General features: G+C 41.2%; 1 protein-coding gene across 5 annotated transcripts in view; it reads left to right on the top strand.

Annotated features, from left to right (window-relative positions):
* Positions 1–18,199, top strand: part of pde8a (phosphodiesterase 8A) — a 142,057-nt gene that overhangs the window by 85,768 nt on the left and 38,090 nt on the right. For all 5 annotated transcript variants that reach the window (XR_011889028.1, XM_072277893.1, XM_072277894.1 and 2 more), the window contains exons 9-16: positions 4,610–4,698; positions 7,260–7,308; positions 7,392–7,440; positions 10,735–10,809; positions 12,841–12,911; positions 13,185–13,346; positions 14,516–14,561; positions 15,610–15,745. Coding sequence is in view for 4 of the 5 variants with exons in the window: in XM_072277893.1 (XP_072133994.1) it covers positions 4,610–4,698; positions 7,260–7,308; positions 7,392–7,440; positions 10,735–10,809; positions 12,841–12,911; positions 13,185–13,346; positions 14,516–14,561; positions 15,610–15,745 (677 nt within the window). In the remaining variant the exon portion in view is untranslated. The remainder of the gene's footprint in view (positions 1–4,609; positions 4,699–7,259; positions 7,309–7,391; positions 7,441–10,734; positions 10,810–12,840; positions 12,912–13,184; positions 13,347–14,515; positions 14,562–15,609; positions 15,746–18,199) is intronic.

The raw sequence follows: 18,199 nt of genomic DNA, 5'->3' as shown, positions 1-18,199 counted from the left end.
AGAAGGCAGAGACGGTGATGATGCTTTGTTGGTTAAGAAAAAAAAGAAATCAAATTCTTTGAAAGAATGTGTAGAAATGTGGGTAGAGCTAAGAAACTGCAAGGGTAAAAAGACACTGATGGGAGTTGTATGCAGAGCCCCAAACTATAGTAAGGATGTGGTCTACAAATTAGCACAGAAGATAGAACATGTGTGCGAAAGGGCACGTTACAATAGTCATGGGGGATTTCAATGTACGGGTAGATTGTGAAAATTAGGTTGGTGTTGGATTTCTGGACGGATGGGAACTCTTCTGGGGAAGGTACGACTTTCTACCTAGAAGGGGAATTTCTAGAATGCTGATAACATGACTTTAGAGCAGCTTGTGGTTGAGCCCATAGGGGATCAGCTATTCTGGATTGGGTGTTGTGCAATGAGTCAGAATTGATTAGTGAGCTGAAGGCAAGTAATCATAATATAATAAAATTCACCCTAAAATTTGAGAAGGAGAAGCTGACGTAAGGTGTGTCAGTATTACAGTGGAGTGAAGGAAATTACAGATACAGGAGAGAGGAGCTGGCCAGAGTTGATTGAAAAAGGACACTGACAGTGGAAATGACTGGAATTTCTGAAAGCAACTCAGAAAGCACATGAATATATATATCCCAAAGAGAAAGAAGTATTCTAATGGCAACAGCTGTGGCCAGCAAGACGTTAATGCCAACATAAAAGCCAAAGAAAGGGCATATGATAGAGCAAAAATTAGTGAGAAATTAGAGGATTGGGATGCTTTTAAAAACCAATAGAAGGCAACTAAAAAGTCATTAAGAAGGTAAAGATGGAATATGAAAATAAGCTAGCCAATAATACAGAGGATAACAAACATTTCTTCAGATACGTAAAATGTAAAAGAAAAATGAGAGTGGATATCGGACTGCTGGAGAGGTAATGGGGGATAAGGAAATGGTGGACGAACTGAATAAGTATTTTGCAACAGTCTTCACTGTGGAGGACATTAGTAACATGGTGGAAGTTTCAGGCGTCATAAATTATGTGAAGTTACAATTGCCAGGGAAAAGGTTCTTTGCAAAATTATAGGTCTGAAGGTAAGCACACCTTGGGATTCGGAAGGAGGTGGCTGAAGAGATTGTGGAGGCATTAATAATCATCTTTCAAGAATCACTAGATCCTAGAATAGTTCCAGAAGATGAAAATTGCAAATATCACTCCACTCTTCAAGAAAGGAGAGAGGCAGAAGAAAGGAAATTATAGGCCAGTCAGTCTGACCTCAGTTGTTGGGAATATGTTGGAGTCAATTGTTAAGGATGTGGTTTTGGGGTACTTGGAGGCACATGATAAAATAGGCCGTAGCATGGTTTCCTCAAGGGAAAAGCTTGCCTGACAAATCTATTGGAATTTGAAGAAATAATAATCAGAATAGACAAAGGAGAATCGGTTGATGTTATGTGCTTGGATTTTCAGGCTTTGGGCAAGGTGCCACAGTGAGGCTGCCTAACAAGATAAGAGCACCTGGTATTACAGGAAAGATTTTAGCATGGATAAAGCAGTGGCTGATTGGCAGGAGGCAAGGACTGGGAATAAATTTAGTTGGCTGCCGGTGATTAGTGGTGTTCCACAAGGGTCTGGGTTGAGACCGATTCATTTTACATTCTATGTTAATGATTTGGATGATGAAATTGATGGATTGTTGCAAAGATTGCAGACAATAGGAAGATGGGTGGAGGAGCAGGTAGATCTGAGGAAGTAGGCTACAGAAGGACAGACATTTTAGGGGAATGGGCAAAGAAATGGCAGATGGAATACAGTGTCAGGAAATGTATGATCATGCACTTTGTTAGAAGAAATGAAAGGATTGACTGTTTTCTAATTGGAGAGAAAATACAAAAATCTGAGACACAAAGGGCCTTGGGAATCCTTGTGCAGGATTCCCTCAAGGTTAATTTGCAGGTTGAGTCCGTGGTGAGAAAGGCAAATGTGATGTTAGCAATCATATCCAGGGACTAGAATATAAAATCAAGGATGTAATGTTGAGACTTCTCAGGCACTGGTAAGGCTTCATTTGGAGTATTATGAGCAGTTTTGGGCCTCTTAGAAAGGATAGGTCAAATATGATGGCAGAATATAGTATTAGTGGCAAGACTCTTGGCAGTGTGGAGGATCAGAGGGACCTTGGGGTCCGAGTCCATAGGGCAGGCTGCGCAGGTTGTCTCTGGTTAAGAAGGCATATGATGCATTGACATTCATCAACCGTGGGGCATGAGGCAATGTTTGAGTTATATAAGACATTTGGTTAGACCCCATTTGGAGTACTGTGCTCAGTTCTGGTCACCTCACTACAGAAAGGATGTGGAAACCATAGAAAGGGTGTAGGGGAGATTTACAAGGATGTTGCCTGGATTGGGGAGCATGCCTTATGAGAATAGGTTGAGTGAACTTGGCCTTTTCTCCTTGGAGTGGCAGAGGATGAGAGGTAACCTGATAGAGGTGTACAAGATGATGAGAAGCATTGATCGTGTGGATAGTCAGAGGCTTTTTCCGAGGGCTGAAATTTCTAAACGAGAGGGCAGAGTTTTAAGGTGCTTGGAAGTAGTTACAGAGGAGATGTCAGGGGTAAGTTTTTTTACACAGAGAGTGGTGAGTGCGCGGAATGGGCTGTCGGCGACAGTGGTGGAGGTGGATATGATAGGGTCTTTTAACAGACTCCTGGACAGGTACATGGCGCTTAGAAAAATAGAGGACTATGGGTAACCCTAGGTAATTTCTAAAGTAAGTACATGTTCGGCACAACATTGTGGGCCGAAGGGCCTGTATTTTGCTGTAGGTTTTATGTTTCCATGGATGTGCTGACACTGAAGAAGGGTCAAAGGAGGTTCACAGAAATGATAATGAACAGCTTGTCATATAAAGAGTGTTTGGCTCTGGGCTTGTGTTTACTGAACTTCATAAGAATGAGGGTGACTTAATTGCAACCTATCAAATGGTGAAAGGCCTTGATAGAGAAGATGTTTCCTATGGTGAGAGTGTCTAAGACCAGAGGACACAGCCTCAGAATAGAGGGATTCCCTTTTAGAATGGAGTTGAGGAATTTCTTTAGCCAGAGAATGCTGAATCTGTGGAACTTGTTGCTGCAAGCAGCTGTGGAGGCTAAGGCTACGTTCACACTAGACCGGATAAATCCATAACCAAGCTTTTTCTCTTCGTTTTGACCGTCCGTCCACACTGAAATGGCGTTTTCCTCCCCCGAAAACGGAGTTTTTCTAAAACGCTCTCTAGAGTGTTTAAATCTGAAGAAGCCGGTTGGCCGTTGTAGTGTGTACAGGGTAACCGGCTAATTTTAAAAACATTGTCATGACGTGCCAGAACAAATGGTGGCGGCAGCGCGGCATTTCATTGTCTTCATGAACGCAACCTCCAACACCACAACAACAATATCTGACGATAGATGTGTAACATCTTAATGTAACATTGTGTGGAAATACAAGATAACACTGATGCAGACATGTTTTATACATTTAACAAGGTGCTTTATTAATGTATTGCTTGTGCAAACATTCAATAGGTGCAATTGTCACTTTTGCCCAGTAACTTGTTTTATTGCGCATGTGAAGTACAGCAAAATAATACACAAAGACATGGCAAAAGTAAAGGCAAATAAATGAGGTAACAGCAAATTTCACTTTTGCCCAGTAACAAGCCTTATTGCATTTAGTTGTAGCTGTTATCCCTTTCATCGGTGAAGAGACTGTGGCTGTAGGAAATGTTTCTGGACAAACATGCACCAAGTCTTTTGTTTGGCAATTTCCTTTTAAGTTTTTCTAGTCTGTAACTGGACAAATGCACACCAAGTATACCGTTTCCTCTTTGCTTGTTTTCTGTGTGTCCTGCGCATGCCCAGTAGGAGGAGATTCGCCCAAATACCCGTTTTAATGTGGATGGAGGTATTTTCAAAAACGCCTGGTGTGGCCTATGGTTTTTACGCGAAACTAGCGTTTTCAAAATTATCCGGTCTAGTGTGGACGTAGCCTAAGTCTGTATGTATATTTAAGGCAGAGGTTGATAGAGTCTTGGTTGGTCAAGACAATTACAATAAATTACAAAATAAAGTTGTTGACTTCAGCTGCCAAGGTGCATAACCTGTCACTTACCTGGATTAGTGCCTCACCCAGTTTTCTATGGGCTTGTTGGGGAACCACCTTCACTATCCATGACTCCGCCAATTTATGTGTTGTCTACAGTGATGGGTGCCTGGAATGTGCTGCCGGGGAAGTGGCGGAGGCAGATATGACAACAACATGTATCGTTCTAAATTATTCTGAAATAAATATGGAGGGAAATGAAGGTATAGAAATAATGTGCAGACACGATATTAGTTTAAATCGGCATTATGGTAGCCATGATATGGTGTGCTGTACTATTCTATGTTCAGTTATGATTGCTGAAAGTCAATCGAACTTTGAATGTTCAAATAACCCTCAAAGCTGCAATCTTTGTGTTGACAGCAAAATCACTATTATGAGATATTCCCCTCAACACAGAAGAAAATGCATTACACCATTGTAACCCTGTCAGTAAATTCTTAGTGTAAGGTCTCTCTGCTTGTGGCTTTCAGGAATGGCAAGGAATGTACTATGGGACAAAGAGAAATGGAGATAGCATTCGCCAAAATGCGAGGATAATGCCTGTCGTAGGACAGGGAGGGTGAGTTCAGTATATATGTATCAGATCTATCAAGCAGACTACTGTATCTCAGTGTTGTATATCTACCTCTGTGACCATGATATACAAGTTTTACTACTTGTCTTGTAGTCCAAAGCTTCTCAAACTTGCACAATGAATCACACTGTGCCCCTTTCTCTGAGGTATATTGAGCCAATGCCTGGCTTCAGTTCTTTTCCTTCTTCCCTTTCAATCTCAAATAATTTAAGGCTAACACAATTTATTGGGAAAAAGTTGATTTGTAGCCAGTGACAAAGGACAGTATCTCTTCATGGCTTCGTATGCCTCCTTGATTTGAAGAATGATCCAGCACCAGCTCATCCTGGCATACTCAGAAGTTGAGGGTTAATTATTTGTTGAGCAGAAGTTTTAAGGATCAGGAGATAAAAACCTGAACCTAGAATGCTGATACTTTAGGAAAGAAATTGCTTGTGCTTCCATCTGTTTGTGTTTTTTAAAATAAATTAGGATGTAGTGTGACAGGAACATGATTTTTAAGGAGTAAAATAATTAATGTGAATGCTGTTTTCTATTTTAGTTTTTTGATTCCTGTTTTACTTCCATTGACTGACAGTTAAGCTGCATATTTAAATAAAAGGAAAAAAATGATATTCAGAATTATTTAGAGACAAAATGAAGGCTTGCAGAGTAGCTGGTTAGACCATAAGACATAGGAGCAGAATTAGGCTATTGTGCCCGAATCTACAGAGTTGGAATTGACTGTGAATTGTGCACCTGGTATTGAACAGAACACCGTGAAAATTGCTTCCTGAGTCGGTGGAACTATCCAGAGTTGAAACGTGATCTTGGGATAAATCTTACATTAGAAGTATGGCAGAGGGTGGTTAATTCATGTGGAATTAATAACATGTTAAAACTCTTCAGATGGTGTGCATATGATACCGAATTCCTTCCCAACAGAGGAGATAAAAGATTTGAGCTATGGATAAAGAAAGGTCTTACAACCTACCTCTCATTTATAGATAAAAGAGTATCGCAAAGTTTCCAAATCCTGCAGGACAAACATGGCCTAGAACACAATGACTTTTTTAGGTACCTTCAAGTACGAAACTATGTTAACCAGAGTTGTAGATATACAGACCTATCAACAGTAGAATTAGAATTTTTCAAGATTCTGAACTCGGCTTGCAGTTCAATACCTAGTAAATCAGTTTCTCCATTATATAATGCACTCTCCCATGCTAAAAATGTAAACACACTGTATATTAAAGAGAAGTGGGAGAAAGAAGCGGGGTTGGTACTTTCAGAGGAGGCTTGGAGGAAAAACTGCAGCTTTCAATGGTCCTCGACTAAGTCTTTGACTTGGAGAGAACATTGTTGGAAAAACATTATAAGATACTTCAAGACCCCATATCAGGAAAAATATAAAGATACAAACGTGACGTGTTGGAGAAGGTGCGGCTCCAAGGAGGCAAATCATTTTCATATTTTCTGGAATTGCCATAAATTAAGTCTATATTGGGAAGGTATTCATAGAACATTAGTTAAGGTACTTAGGTCCCAGATACCTCTGAACTTTGAGACGCTCTATTTGGGGCATGTATTGTTTCTTGAACAGAAGGAAGATATAAAGTTGCTGCAGGCCCTCTTAGCGGCAAGTAAGAAATCAATCACTAGAAAGTGGCTAAATCCAATACCACCTACATTAGAAGATTGGCACGAAATTATCTTGGAAATATTTAAAATGGAAAAGTTGACTTACTCCCTGAGAATTCAAAAGGAAAAATTTTATCAAATCTGGAATAAATGGATTGAATATATAACCCCAATGCGAGCAGGCTTTAGATGACTCTCCTAATGATTTATACTGCTCTTCTCATCAACACAGTAATATTGCTAACGTAAGCACCCCTAGTCTAAATGTCTTTTTTTTTTTGTTTTCTTTTGGAAAATAGAGAATTAATACAAGTAAAGGGAAAGATTTGGGAAAGGGATAAAAAATGATAAAATTAAGTAAATAAGTATATAGGGATTGGATAATTATGTCTGGGGGCAGGAGCGAGCATGAACAAATTAGGATATAAACACCTACAATGGTTGTTACATAGGCTTACATACAACATTTTGGACCAGTAGAAATGGTCCAGAAGAGATACATGGAAACTATTATTACTATTTTTCTTAACAACTAATACCATTACTTAGCCTAATAGATTAGAATTACCACAGTACATAATTATCTATTTAAGTGTCTAATTTCCTTTTATATCATCTCAATGTGTACTGAAGAATGTATAAATAATTATAGTTTTATACATATAAAAAAATGGAAAAGGTTATATGTGTGAAAAAAGTACATGATATTTGTGAATTCCTTATCCAAATAAAAATAAAATTTAAAAAAAAAAGAAACGTGATCTTGATCAGATGGGATTGGTATTTTTGGTTACTGAAGGGACTTCCTATTTCAGGTTAAATGCAGAGGCAAAACCTCCCAGAATCCACTCATCGTGTGTTTAGTTCTACTTGTCATGTGAAATCTTTGTTGTAGGAATTTCTAATTAGAGCTTCTTTTCTCATAGGAAGATTAGACACTATGTGTCTATTAAGACTCCATGTAATGACAGCAAGGTAGGTGTGTGTCATTGGTGCCTGCTTCCTTTTCTTGTCTTCTGCTGCAGTTTCTTTCCTGTGATCAGTGTTTGCTTTTACAGGCTGACACACCCAGATTGTCTGATCGACTTCACGTTGAGTCACAAACAGGTACAGTACTGTATTCCTCGATGTCTTCCTTCTGTATATCTCTTGAAGCAGCAAACTGAGTACCAGTGTTGTTACTAACAGTGGTGTACCTGGTGACATAGCCTCAAGATTCGGGGGAGTAGATTTAGGACGGAGAAGAGGAGGAACTGCTCTTCCTGGAGAGTGGTGAATCTGTAGAATTCCCTGCTCAATGAAGCAGTGGAGGCTACCTCAGTAAATATATTTAAGACCAGGTCGGATAGATTTTTGCATAGTAGGGGAATTAAGGGTTATGGGGAAAAGACAGGTAGGTGGAGGTGAGTCCATGGTCAGATCAGCATGGTCATATTGAATGGTGGTGCAGGCTCAACAGGCCAGATGGCCTACTCCTGTTCCTCTTTCTTATGGTGTACGGATCTTGATTAGAATGAAGAGGAGTCTAGCCCAAGTGAGAAAGGGGTTTCTGCATTTGAGTTCAATGTGAGAAGCTATATTTATTGCTGATCACAAATGTGTTCCTCACTGCATGGACAGGTGTTTAGCTAGTGCATCATGGGAAATGCTCCATTAGATGATGGAGAGGGATGAGAGATGGTGATGCCGGAGTGACTGAATATGGCTGCAACACATTCAGATAATGCCGGAGATCTGTTTTGTGAATATTTTCCAGCAATTTCTGGAACTTGTACAGTTTAATAAGAAATTTCCCATGACAATATCCTAATTTGTGCATAGCAGGAAGTATACCCACAGTGCTAAACTAAACAATCTATTCATAATTTATGAAATCAGATGTATAGTTCAATGATGCACTGAATGGTATAACACTGAGTCAGGCCAGGTACATCATCACTTTGGTTTTTGTGGCACTCTGCTTTTTTCCACAGTGAATGAGTTCCCATTCCTGGAGCTTGTTGGCCAACCATCTTCCGACATTCTCTGGGTGCAGCTTGGAAGATGTTGCCTCCGTGGTGTGGCCCTGTGTATGACTGATTCCAGGCTGGTGTTGCCAACTGAGGCATTGTGGGAGATACAAAATCAGGATTTTGCTGCAGTGGATGTATGGACAGAGTTTCTGTAGTTGAATGGTTGCACTCTCTCTCTTTCTCTCAATGGTGGGGGGAGAGTTTGCCGCTGATTCTTGAGTCAGGAATCGCAAAATAAAATGTATTGTAGCAGACTGACTTTATAAAAGTGACTGTCAATTTCCCCTTTCTCTGTGGGGAAAAATGGGTGATACCTCTCTGACCCTTGTTAGTGAGAGAGAGAGTCTGTCGGGTAGACAATAGTTTTTGTTGACTGGAGATCATGGTCTCTCTTTGGGTACTTTGCTGTTGCTTGGTAGATAGTGGGCACTGAGGCTCTGCTGAAACGGGGGGAGGAGAGAGGATGATGCTTTGCTTGCTGTTGCTCTTGAGGGGGAGAGGGAGAGGTGCTTTGGGGTCCTAACGTTTTTCTGTTGTTCACTTTGGGGTTCTGTTTTTTGCGGATGTCTGCGAAGACAAGTATTCAGGTTGTATACTGTATACATTCTGTGATAATGAATGGAACCATTTGAACATCCCTGCTAGCTGTTTGCAAGTGCTCGAACTTATTCCTTGTCTTTATAAGTGTTCCCCTTCAGGTATTTGTCTGGTTCCCCCTTTGCTAATTGTTCTTGAATGTGATTCCTAGGTCTTTGTGGCACTGCATTACATGGTGTCAAGGAAAGATCGTCTTTATCTCCTGTTTTTGGGGAATTGGCCAAAGATCCAGTCCTCTGCTTGCTTATCCTCCTGCCACTGAAACTGCTCTATTTCCTGTAGTAATGTCCACCAGTAACAAAAGATAATGGAAGTAACACATTGGACACAGTCAAGAAGATGTAGTGAGCTGTTAGAATAAGTTCACAACTTTTACTTGGTCTTGATGTGAAGTTAACAATTGTCTTATTAACTTGAGCCAGTCTGAACTTTGGGTTCTGTTCAAACCTTGCCCCAGAAGAAAGCTTTTAATCTTTTGTAAGACGTAGGAATAGGATTAGGCCATTCAGTCCATCGAATCTGCCTCACCTTTCGATCATGGCTGACTTGTTTTCCCTTCTCTTTATTCTCCTCCCTTCAATGGCTAAAGCCATTGACACCCTTACTAATCACAAACCTGTCAACCTTTGGTTGTATATAAGCCAATGACCTGGCCTCCACACCTGCCTGTGACAATGGATTCCACAGAGCAGCCACCCCCGGCTAAAGAAATTTCTCCTGATCTCTATTCCGAAGGGATGTCCTTTTATTCTGAGGCTGTGCCTTCTGGTCCTAGATCCCCTCACTTGGAAACATCCTCTCCACGTCCACTCTAGGCCATTCAATATTCGGTAGGTTTCAATGAAATTCCTCTCATTCTTCTAAACTCCAGCAAGTACAGGTGCATCATCCTGGTCATTAACATATAATGTGAAAAAGCAGCCCCTGCAGAACACCAGCAGCCAACCAGAAATGGTCCCTTTTGTTTCCACTGTTTGCCTCCTGCCAGTAGCGATTCTTCTATCTGCGCTCATATCTTTCCTGTAATACCATGGGCTCTTGCCTTGTTAAGCAGCCTCATGTGTGGCACCTTGCCAAAAGCCCTCTGAAAATCCAAGTAAACGACAATCACAGATTATTCTTTGTCTATCCTGTCTGTTATTTCCTCAAAGAATTCCAATAGATTTGTCAAGCAAGATTTCTCCTTAAGGAAACCATGCTGACTTGAGCCTGTTTCATCATGTGCTTCTTAGAACCCCGAAACCTCATCCTTATCAACTGTACTTAGCTGGAAGATTGGAATCGGGTTTATTATCACTGATCTATGCCGTGAAATTTGTTATTTTGTGGTTACAGTACAGTGCAAGGTATGTTACAAAAAGAGCTCTCGCTGTATAAACGCAAAAAATTCTACAGATGCTGGAAATCCTGAGCAATTCACACAAAATGCTAGAGGAACTCATCGGGTCAGGCAGCATCCATGGAGTTGACATCTTGGGCCGTGACTTTTCATCAGGACAGTGGTGCAAAAGAGGAATAAGGAGTTGGTGTTCACTTTAGATTGGCTGATATTGGTTAATAGTTTGTGATGATAGCTCGGGATCTGTGGACTGGACTGCAATGTCTTGATGTCAGGAAAGTGTGGTGTATGAAGGTGGAGCTCAGCAGACGAGCCCCTCCCCGACACACTGCCATTGTTAGTAATCGCACATTGACGTGCGCTTGTACTGTGCACACGCATTTAACCAGTCACTGAAAGCATTCCTGCAGCTGGTGCTGATGTCTTTTTAACAGTTCATTGCTTCTTTTCTAGAAATCTGTACTTCAAAGTACAAAGGCAGGAGGAAAAGTTCTGATGTCAGATCCAACACATCACGAGGGAGTGATGGTATGTGATTTTCAGCAAGGTTGCAATAACCTCTGCTATCCGTTTATTGTAGGTGTGTGTATGCCAGAGTATAAAAAGGTTAAGTTTGGTGCAAAGTTGGAGACACTGAGCCCGCACCTGTAACACTGTGCAGTTTTGGCCTCTGTATTTGAAGAATAATGTTTTTGCATTGGAGGCAGTGTATAGAAGGGGCTGACATTTGAAGAAAGGTTGAGAGGGTTTGCCCCATATTCTATCAAATATAGAAGAATGAAGAGTGGTCTTATTGAAACAGCTGATTCTGTGGAGAGATGAAAACTTGATTTATGTGATGTTTCTCCTGGGTGGGTATATCTGTATCCAGAAAACATGGTTTCAGGATAATCACTTGTCCAGCTATGAAGGAGATGAGTTATAATTTTGGGGTTATAATTTTCTGGATTCTTTCCCTGCCTCCCTGAGAGTTGTGGGATATATTCAAGGTGGAGACTGGCAGGCATGAGCTACAGAGAAGTCCAGGGAGAGCATGTGTGAATGGTGCTGAGATGAGACTGGATCACCCCTGCAAGCTCGATCAGTTGAATAACCTATTCATCCTCCAGTCTTTTCTAAAAATACCGGACAGGATGAGTAGAATTAGACCCTGAAAAATGAAATATTCTTTTAAAAAATTCTTTAAATTGTTTAAAGTCTCACAGAAATTATTTTTCAAACACTCAAGTTATTTACATATTGCATCAACTGTGACTCCAGTTTTATTTTGGGATCTAATGTGACGCATTTTAGGGTATTTTTAAACTGGCTGTGTTGGAGGATTTAGGTATAAGGTCAGACAGTTGACAAGGAGCTGGCAATTTAGGATGAATGAGAAATTGCTTCGGGGAAGGGTATCCTGCGTACTGATTTTGCTGTCTTCCTAACTGCTGTATTCTACTCCCTTCTGTCCTGTCATGTATCATACACTTCCTTCATTTGCCCTTCCTAATTGCAGTACGTGGACTATATTCTGTTTGCTGTTTTCCTCTTCACCTGACCCATCAGTTCATATCTTTCTGCAGTTTATCACTTTTTCTCAATGCCAAACATGTTGCCAGTATGGACACATTCCTGATTATGGGCCTTGTGTTGAAGCCTAAATCTTTGATATATACTGCAACAAACCACTGACCTAATGTGAGCCTCGTTGAACTTCACTGCAGACAGCCTCTGTTCACTAAAACTTCCGACCTCTTCCCTTTGCCTTCTCTCACAAACCCAAATGATGAACCCCTTTTAAAGGTTCTTCTGATAGGTCTGTCAAAATATATGTAGACCAATTGTAGGTGCTACCCTTAATGAACCTCTGTGTTATCACCTCAAAAGTTTGTTAGCACCATCTTTCCTTAGATGGTAGGGAATAACAGAGTGTAAGAGTTGGAAGTAGATCAACTGATGTTTCAGGCATGCTCTCTAATCCAGACCATTGCCCTTCAATGTCATCTTAAATCCCTTAATTTCCATAAGTCTATTGGTCTCAGTTTTGATTAAATTGCTGACAGGTAACAGAAAATCACAAGAATTCGACACCCTCTGAAAAGAAGCTCTTCCTCCTCTTGGTCTTTGCCTACCTCTAAGGCTGAGATTGTAACCCTCTGAACCTCATTCGGAGGAAGGATCTATGTCCATGTTATTGAGCCATGTAGGAATTTTCTAAGTTTTGAAATAGATCCTGTCTCATTCTTGTAAACTGCAGGGAGTACAGACCAAATCTATTTGATCTATCTCTGGACAGCAAACCTAGTATCCCAGGAACCATTCTTGTGAATCTGTCACCCACTCTGCATGGCAAGTGTGCTTTTAGGCAAGATGACCAAAGCTGTTTTGAGTTTGAGTTCCTAATTTAAAATGGTTTTAAACTCTGCCTTAGAATCTTTGCCAGTACTTTGACTACTACCAGTTCTTCACAGGCTCCAGAGTAAAGGTCAATATGAGGTGTAGAAAAATTATAGAAGATGCATTCTGCACAAGTTCATCACCTTTTAGATTTTATTTGTTTCTTTGTTCATTACACAGGTAGCAACCAGGCTTGGAGATCCTCTATTGCTAGGATACATTCCCTGACCATTGAGGCACCAATTACCAAGGTAGAACTAACTGGAAATTAGTCCTGATGTAGTTATTTTAAAGTGATTAAATTATATTTAACTTAAACTGGTATAAAATAATGAGTGTGCAATGGAATGAATACTTTGTGTACACAGAGTTGCAGCCTTCTTATTGTGGTGGTCTGCTTACATAGAACTGTGGGGGATATGTTGCCGCTTGCCAGTTATTTCTTGGCTACTGATTGTAAATAGCATGGCTTTGGTTTGCAGCAAATCCAGTGGGATAACCAGTCTGTTAAACTTCATTTGAAGGTAATAAATATAATAAATGTAGCGCAAGAGAACAGCTCTGATGGAGTGGCTGAAGCCTTGGGTCGTGTGTTGGAAATCCTCCGAACCACAGAACTGTACTCGCCACAGCTCGGCAAGGATGATGACCCACACGCCAGCGATCTGGTCGATGGCTTGATGTCGGTAAGTTGGCTTTGAACCATGTTCTCTAGAATCATTTTACAAAATTCTGTGGAACATCAGAAACCTTGCAGTGCATTTGTTAGACTGAATACAGAGGACAAAAGAGACTGCAGATACTGAAATCAGGATCAAGGAGCAACACTGAAACAAGGCAACAGGTCAAACAGCATTTGTGGAGGGACAAGGTGTAAGGTCCTGCATTGGGACTGAGAGGGAAGAGGAAAGATCGCCAGAGCATTGTGGAGGTCAGGAGGGTCTGCCATAGAGGCTGCTTAGTGAGAGGTTGGAACCAGGTGGGGTTATGGGGAGGGGGAGGTCAGCATAGGGAGAAGATGCATGGATGTGTGTGTGGGAGAACCCCAGAGCAACACTCCCATTGCTTGTCATTTTACCCCACCTACCCACTCTCAGGCTGACCCTGACCTCCTCTGTTGTTATGGAAAGGCCGAATGCAAACTGGAAGAAAATGTCACCCATTCTGTGGGTAGTCTACAAGCCCCAGGGTACTAATAGTAAATTTTTCAATTTCAGGTAACCCACACGTGCTCACCCATCCACCTAGTCTTCCTTTCCCTTTGTTTACCTCCTTTACCCCACCTTCTTCCACCTGCTCATTATCCCTTCAACTACGAGCCTCTATCCCACCCTACCTTCTATTGTGATGTATTGATAATATTTACTCTTCCCTCTTGAAACTCTTTCAGGATTGAGGAGGGATGAATGATGACGGGCGGGGTTGTGCTGGGGAGGGGAGTGTTTCTCATTCATCAATTGCTTTTTCGTGATGGTAAAAGCAGTGCATCATATCCCAAGCCTGACACTATAATATTTCCTGCTGAGTGTTGAAGTACCAATTTTTATTGATTCATCTGATTTAAAATGTTCGAGACAAAGGTTCAATGACCTTGAGCTGCCACATGTCCTTCTCAAGGGTCAAGACATCACCAGGTGGGTGAGGAGACATCAGCTATTCTGCTTTCTGTAATTTTTAGCAAATGAAGACATTTCGAGGAATGGAGCTGCTATTCTGGACTCCAGTACTAACAGCTGACTGGTACTTGTTCAATCTGAAAGCATTCTCAACAAAAGTGCAATACTGTTGGTGTCTCACGTAACAGATTATTGAGTAATGGTATGACCATGTAACTCTGCTCTCTTGGTGTCTGTAGGATGGCTTGCGGAAACCATCTGGACATGAGTACGTCTTCAATAAAAGTAAGTTGGTGTAGTTTCATCAGAGTTTCCTATCTGGTTTTGAGTTTTCTCATGCAGTTGATTACTAAGGCCTTCTGGGTATTAATTAGTATGAAGTTTGTAGTGACAAGGGCAATGAAGGAAGAGATGATCGTGGCCCTGTTCCATTCTTGTTGTATTACCAATCAGAATCAGGTTTATTATCACTGGCATGTGACGTGAAATTTGTTAATTTAGCAGCAGTTCAATGGAATACATAATCTAGCAGAGAGAAAAAAATAAATAAAATAAAAAAGAATAATAAACAAATCAATTATGTTTAAATAGATTTAAAAAGTGCAAAAACAGAAATACTGTATATTTAAAAAAAGTGAGGTTGTGTCCAAAGATTCAATGTTCATTTAGGAATTGGATGGCAGAGGGGAAGAAGCTGTTCCTGAATCACTGAGTCTGTGCCTTCAGGCTTCTGTACCTCCTACCTGATGGTAACAGTGTGAACAGGACATGTCCTGGGTGATGGAGGTCCTTAATAATGGACGCTGCTTTCTGAGACACCGCTCCCTAAAGATGTCCAGGGTATTTTGTAGGCTAATGCCTAAGATGGGGCTGACTAGGTTTACAACCTTCTGCAGCTTCTTTCGGTCCTGTGCAGTAGCCCCTCCATACCAGACAGTGATGCAGCCTGTCAGAATGCTCTCCACAGTACAACTACAGAAGTTTTTGAGTGTATTTGTTGACATGCCAAATCGCTTCAAACTCCTAATGAAGTATAGCTGCTGTCTTGCCCCACATTTACTCTGTGTTGTTGCGTGTTCCGATCTACAAACTGTAATTTATCAATCCTGATCTTTCGAATTTCAATTGACTTAGTGTCTGCCCCAGTTCTGATGAAAGTTATTTGGCTTGCGATATTAACTCTGCTCCTTGTTCCTTATTTGCTGCCTGAGCTGTCGACATTTTCTACTTTACGTGAGGTCTGTACAGACAGACATACAACCAGTTCTTTGGATTTGTGTGGAGTTCATGCAATGTTCTATACATTATCATTTATTCTGTGGTTTTCCTTCAGATACCCAGTCAAGCTTCAGCCAGTTGCCTATTTCTACCTCGCTCTGTGATATCCCTCCTAGGATTACTGAGTTGATGGAAAATGAGCAGGCTTGGGATTTCGATATCTTTGAATTAGAGGCTGCAACTCAAAAGAGGTAAATTGAAATAATAGGTTGAGGCATTAAGGGATTTGCATGGCAAACATGTTCAAAAAGATCAAATCAGTTCAGTAACATTTTGAAATATTTGGGAAATGTGTTCAGGTATGATTGATAAAAGAATAAATGCTATTTACAAGGCTGATTGGGTCATAACCTTCATGGGAGGAGGTTGACTTGTATTGGTCAAGACTGGATTCAGGTTCTTGTTTCTTGTTCAGTTCAAGAAGCAGAGCTCATAGCTCAAGCTGACAAGTTATTAGACTTCTGCTTGGTTGTCTTTTATGAAGACCAGGACTTAGATGGGGCAGAACTTCTTGATTATTCCAGGAGAGTTTCTTGACAATTTGTAGATAATCCAACCAGGTATTGGACTACACGGCACATGGGTTTTTCATCGCACCTGTTCATCATGTACAGATGATAAACTCGACGTTGACTTTGTTCTTGGACAGGTGATTGGGGTTTCATTGGGAGAACATTTTAGAAAGGTGATCAAAAGTTTTCAGGTAGTTATGAATAAGGATACGATTGGACCTCAGGGTGTGTGGGGTTGCTAATTACAACAGTATTATACGAGCTAGGGTGAGTAGGTCAGGATGACCAGGGAAAGATTAGATAGAGTGAGCTTGTTTTCCCTGGAGTGAAAAAGCGATGGAGTGACCTGACAGAGGTGTATTAAATCAGCGGTCCCCAACTACCAAGCCGGAAGGCAAGCGCTACCGGGCCACGAGGAAACGATATGATTTGGCGATATGAGTCAACTGCACCTTTCCTCATTCCCTGTCATGCTCACTGTTGAGCTTGAACGCACGCGAGGTCATCAGCCGCGCGTCGTCCATGTCGGCGCGGGAAGGAGATCAACTCCTCGAGTTTGCAAATGACGGCAGGCTGAAAATTATGTTTGCCATAACATCTCTGCCGGCATTCTGGATCAGAGTCAAGGGCGAATATCCTGAGATAGCCACGGAAGCACTGAAAACGTTGCTTCCATTTCCAACTTATCTCTGCAATGAATGTAACAAAAACTGAATTGTGGAATAGACTGGACATAAGGAACCCATTCGAGTAACGCTGTCTCCCATCACCCCTCGATAGGACCGTCTTATTGCAGGAAAACAAGCCCAGGGCTCCCACTGATTCAGCGATATTGGTGCGTTGCAATGATTTTATATGTTCATACAGGGAAAATATGCACTGTGTGTTTAATATCCAAACGTTACTTAAAATGTTATGCTGCTATTGACTTATATAATCATATAACAATTACAGCACGGAAACAGGCCATCTCTGCCCTTCTAGTCCGTGCCGAACGCTACTCTCACCAAGTTCCACCGACCTGCACTTACCCCATAACCCCCCCATTCCTTTCCTGTCTACATACCTATCCAATTTAACTTTAAATGATAATATCGAACCTGCTTCTGCCACTTCTACTGGGAGTTCGTTCAACACGTATTTCAAGCCCCTCTGTCCTCCCCTGATAATTGACTTATCGCTATATTCATGCGAGGAAAATATGCGTTGTGTGTTTAATATTAAATTCGTTAGATAAACCTTTTTAGAAAGGAAATTGAGTGTATTAGCCACTTATCACCGATATTCCGGTCGTGATGAACAGCGCCCCCCTCCCGAACAGAATCGCCAAAAACGATTTGTAGCAAAAAAACGGCACATGCACGCATACGCAAATCACGCATGTGCACTGGTGCCCGCGCAAGGCTTCATGGTCTTTGTAGTCTATTCGGGGTAAACACAACGTATTTGACTGCTACTGTACTCTTGTCCGTTGGCAACCATTCCCCCCACCCCCACCCCCCGGTCGGCCGGTCCGCAAGAATATTGTCAATATGAAACTGGTCCGCAGTGCAAAAAAGGTTGGGGACCCCTGTATTAAATGGATAAGAGCTATAGGTCAGATGGTCCGAACGTTTTTTCCATCTCAAAATGTGAGAGCAGAAATTTCAGGTGAGAGTAACAGGTTTAAAAGGGCATTTGAGCAATGAGTTCTGAACTCTGTCAGAAGTGGCGATGGTATCAGATACAACTACTACATTTAAGAGACATTTATACAGATATTTGAATATACAAGGCAAAGAAGGAATAATGTGGACCAAATGTGAGTAAATGGGATTGGTGTAGGCAGTCATGGACATGTATGCATCATGTCCCCTGCAGTATAGGTCTGTGACTCTATAATACAGTCAGGCATCACTATTCTTGTATCCAACTTCGTGAGTAATAAGTGCCTCAGCATTGCTTTCCTGATCACCTGTGTGATGTTTGTGTTATTTGTAAAGACACTCAGGGCAGTTCCGTCACCACCATTTCTCATTCACTCACCATTTTAAAAAAAAATGTTAAATTTTTGTAAAATCTCACTTTTACTCACTATTCTGTGCCATTCATGAAAAACTAAACTGGCAGATCTCACTGTAACACAGAATCTGT

This window comes from Mobula birostris, chromosome 14, assembly GCF_030028105.1.
Source record: "Mobula birostris isolate sMobBir1 chromosome 14, sMobBir1.hap1, whole genome shotgun sequence".
In the NCBI taxonomy this organism is placed as follows: domain Eukaryota; kingdom Metazoa; phylum Chordata; class Chondrichthyes; order Myliobatiformes; family Myliobatidae; genus Mobula; species Mobula birostris.
Note: the sequence above shows the minus strand (reverse complement) of the source record. Positions and strands in the feature narration are given on the sequence as shown.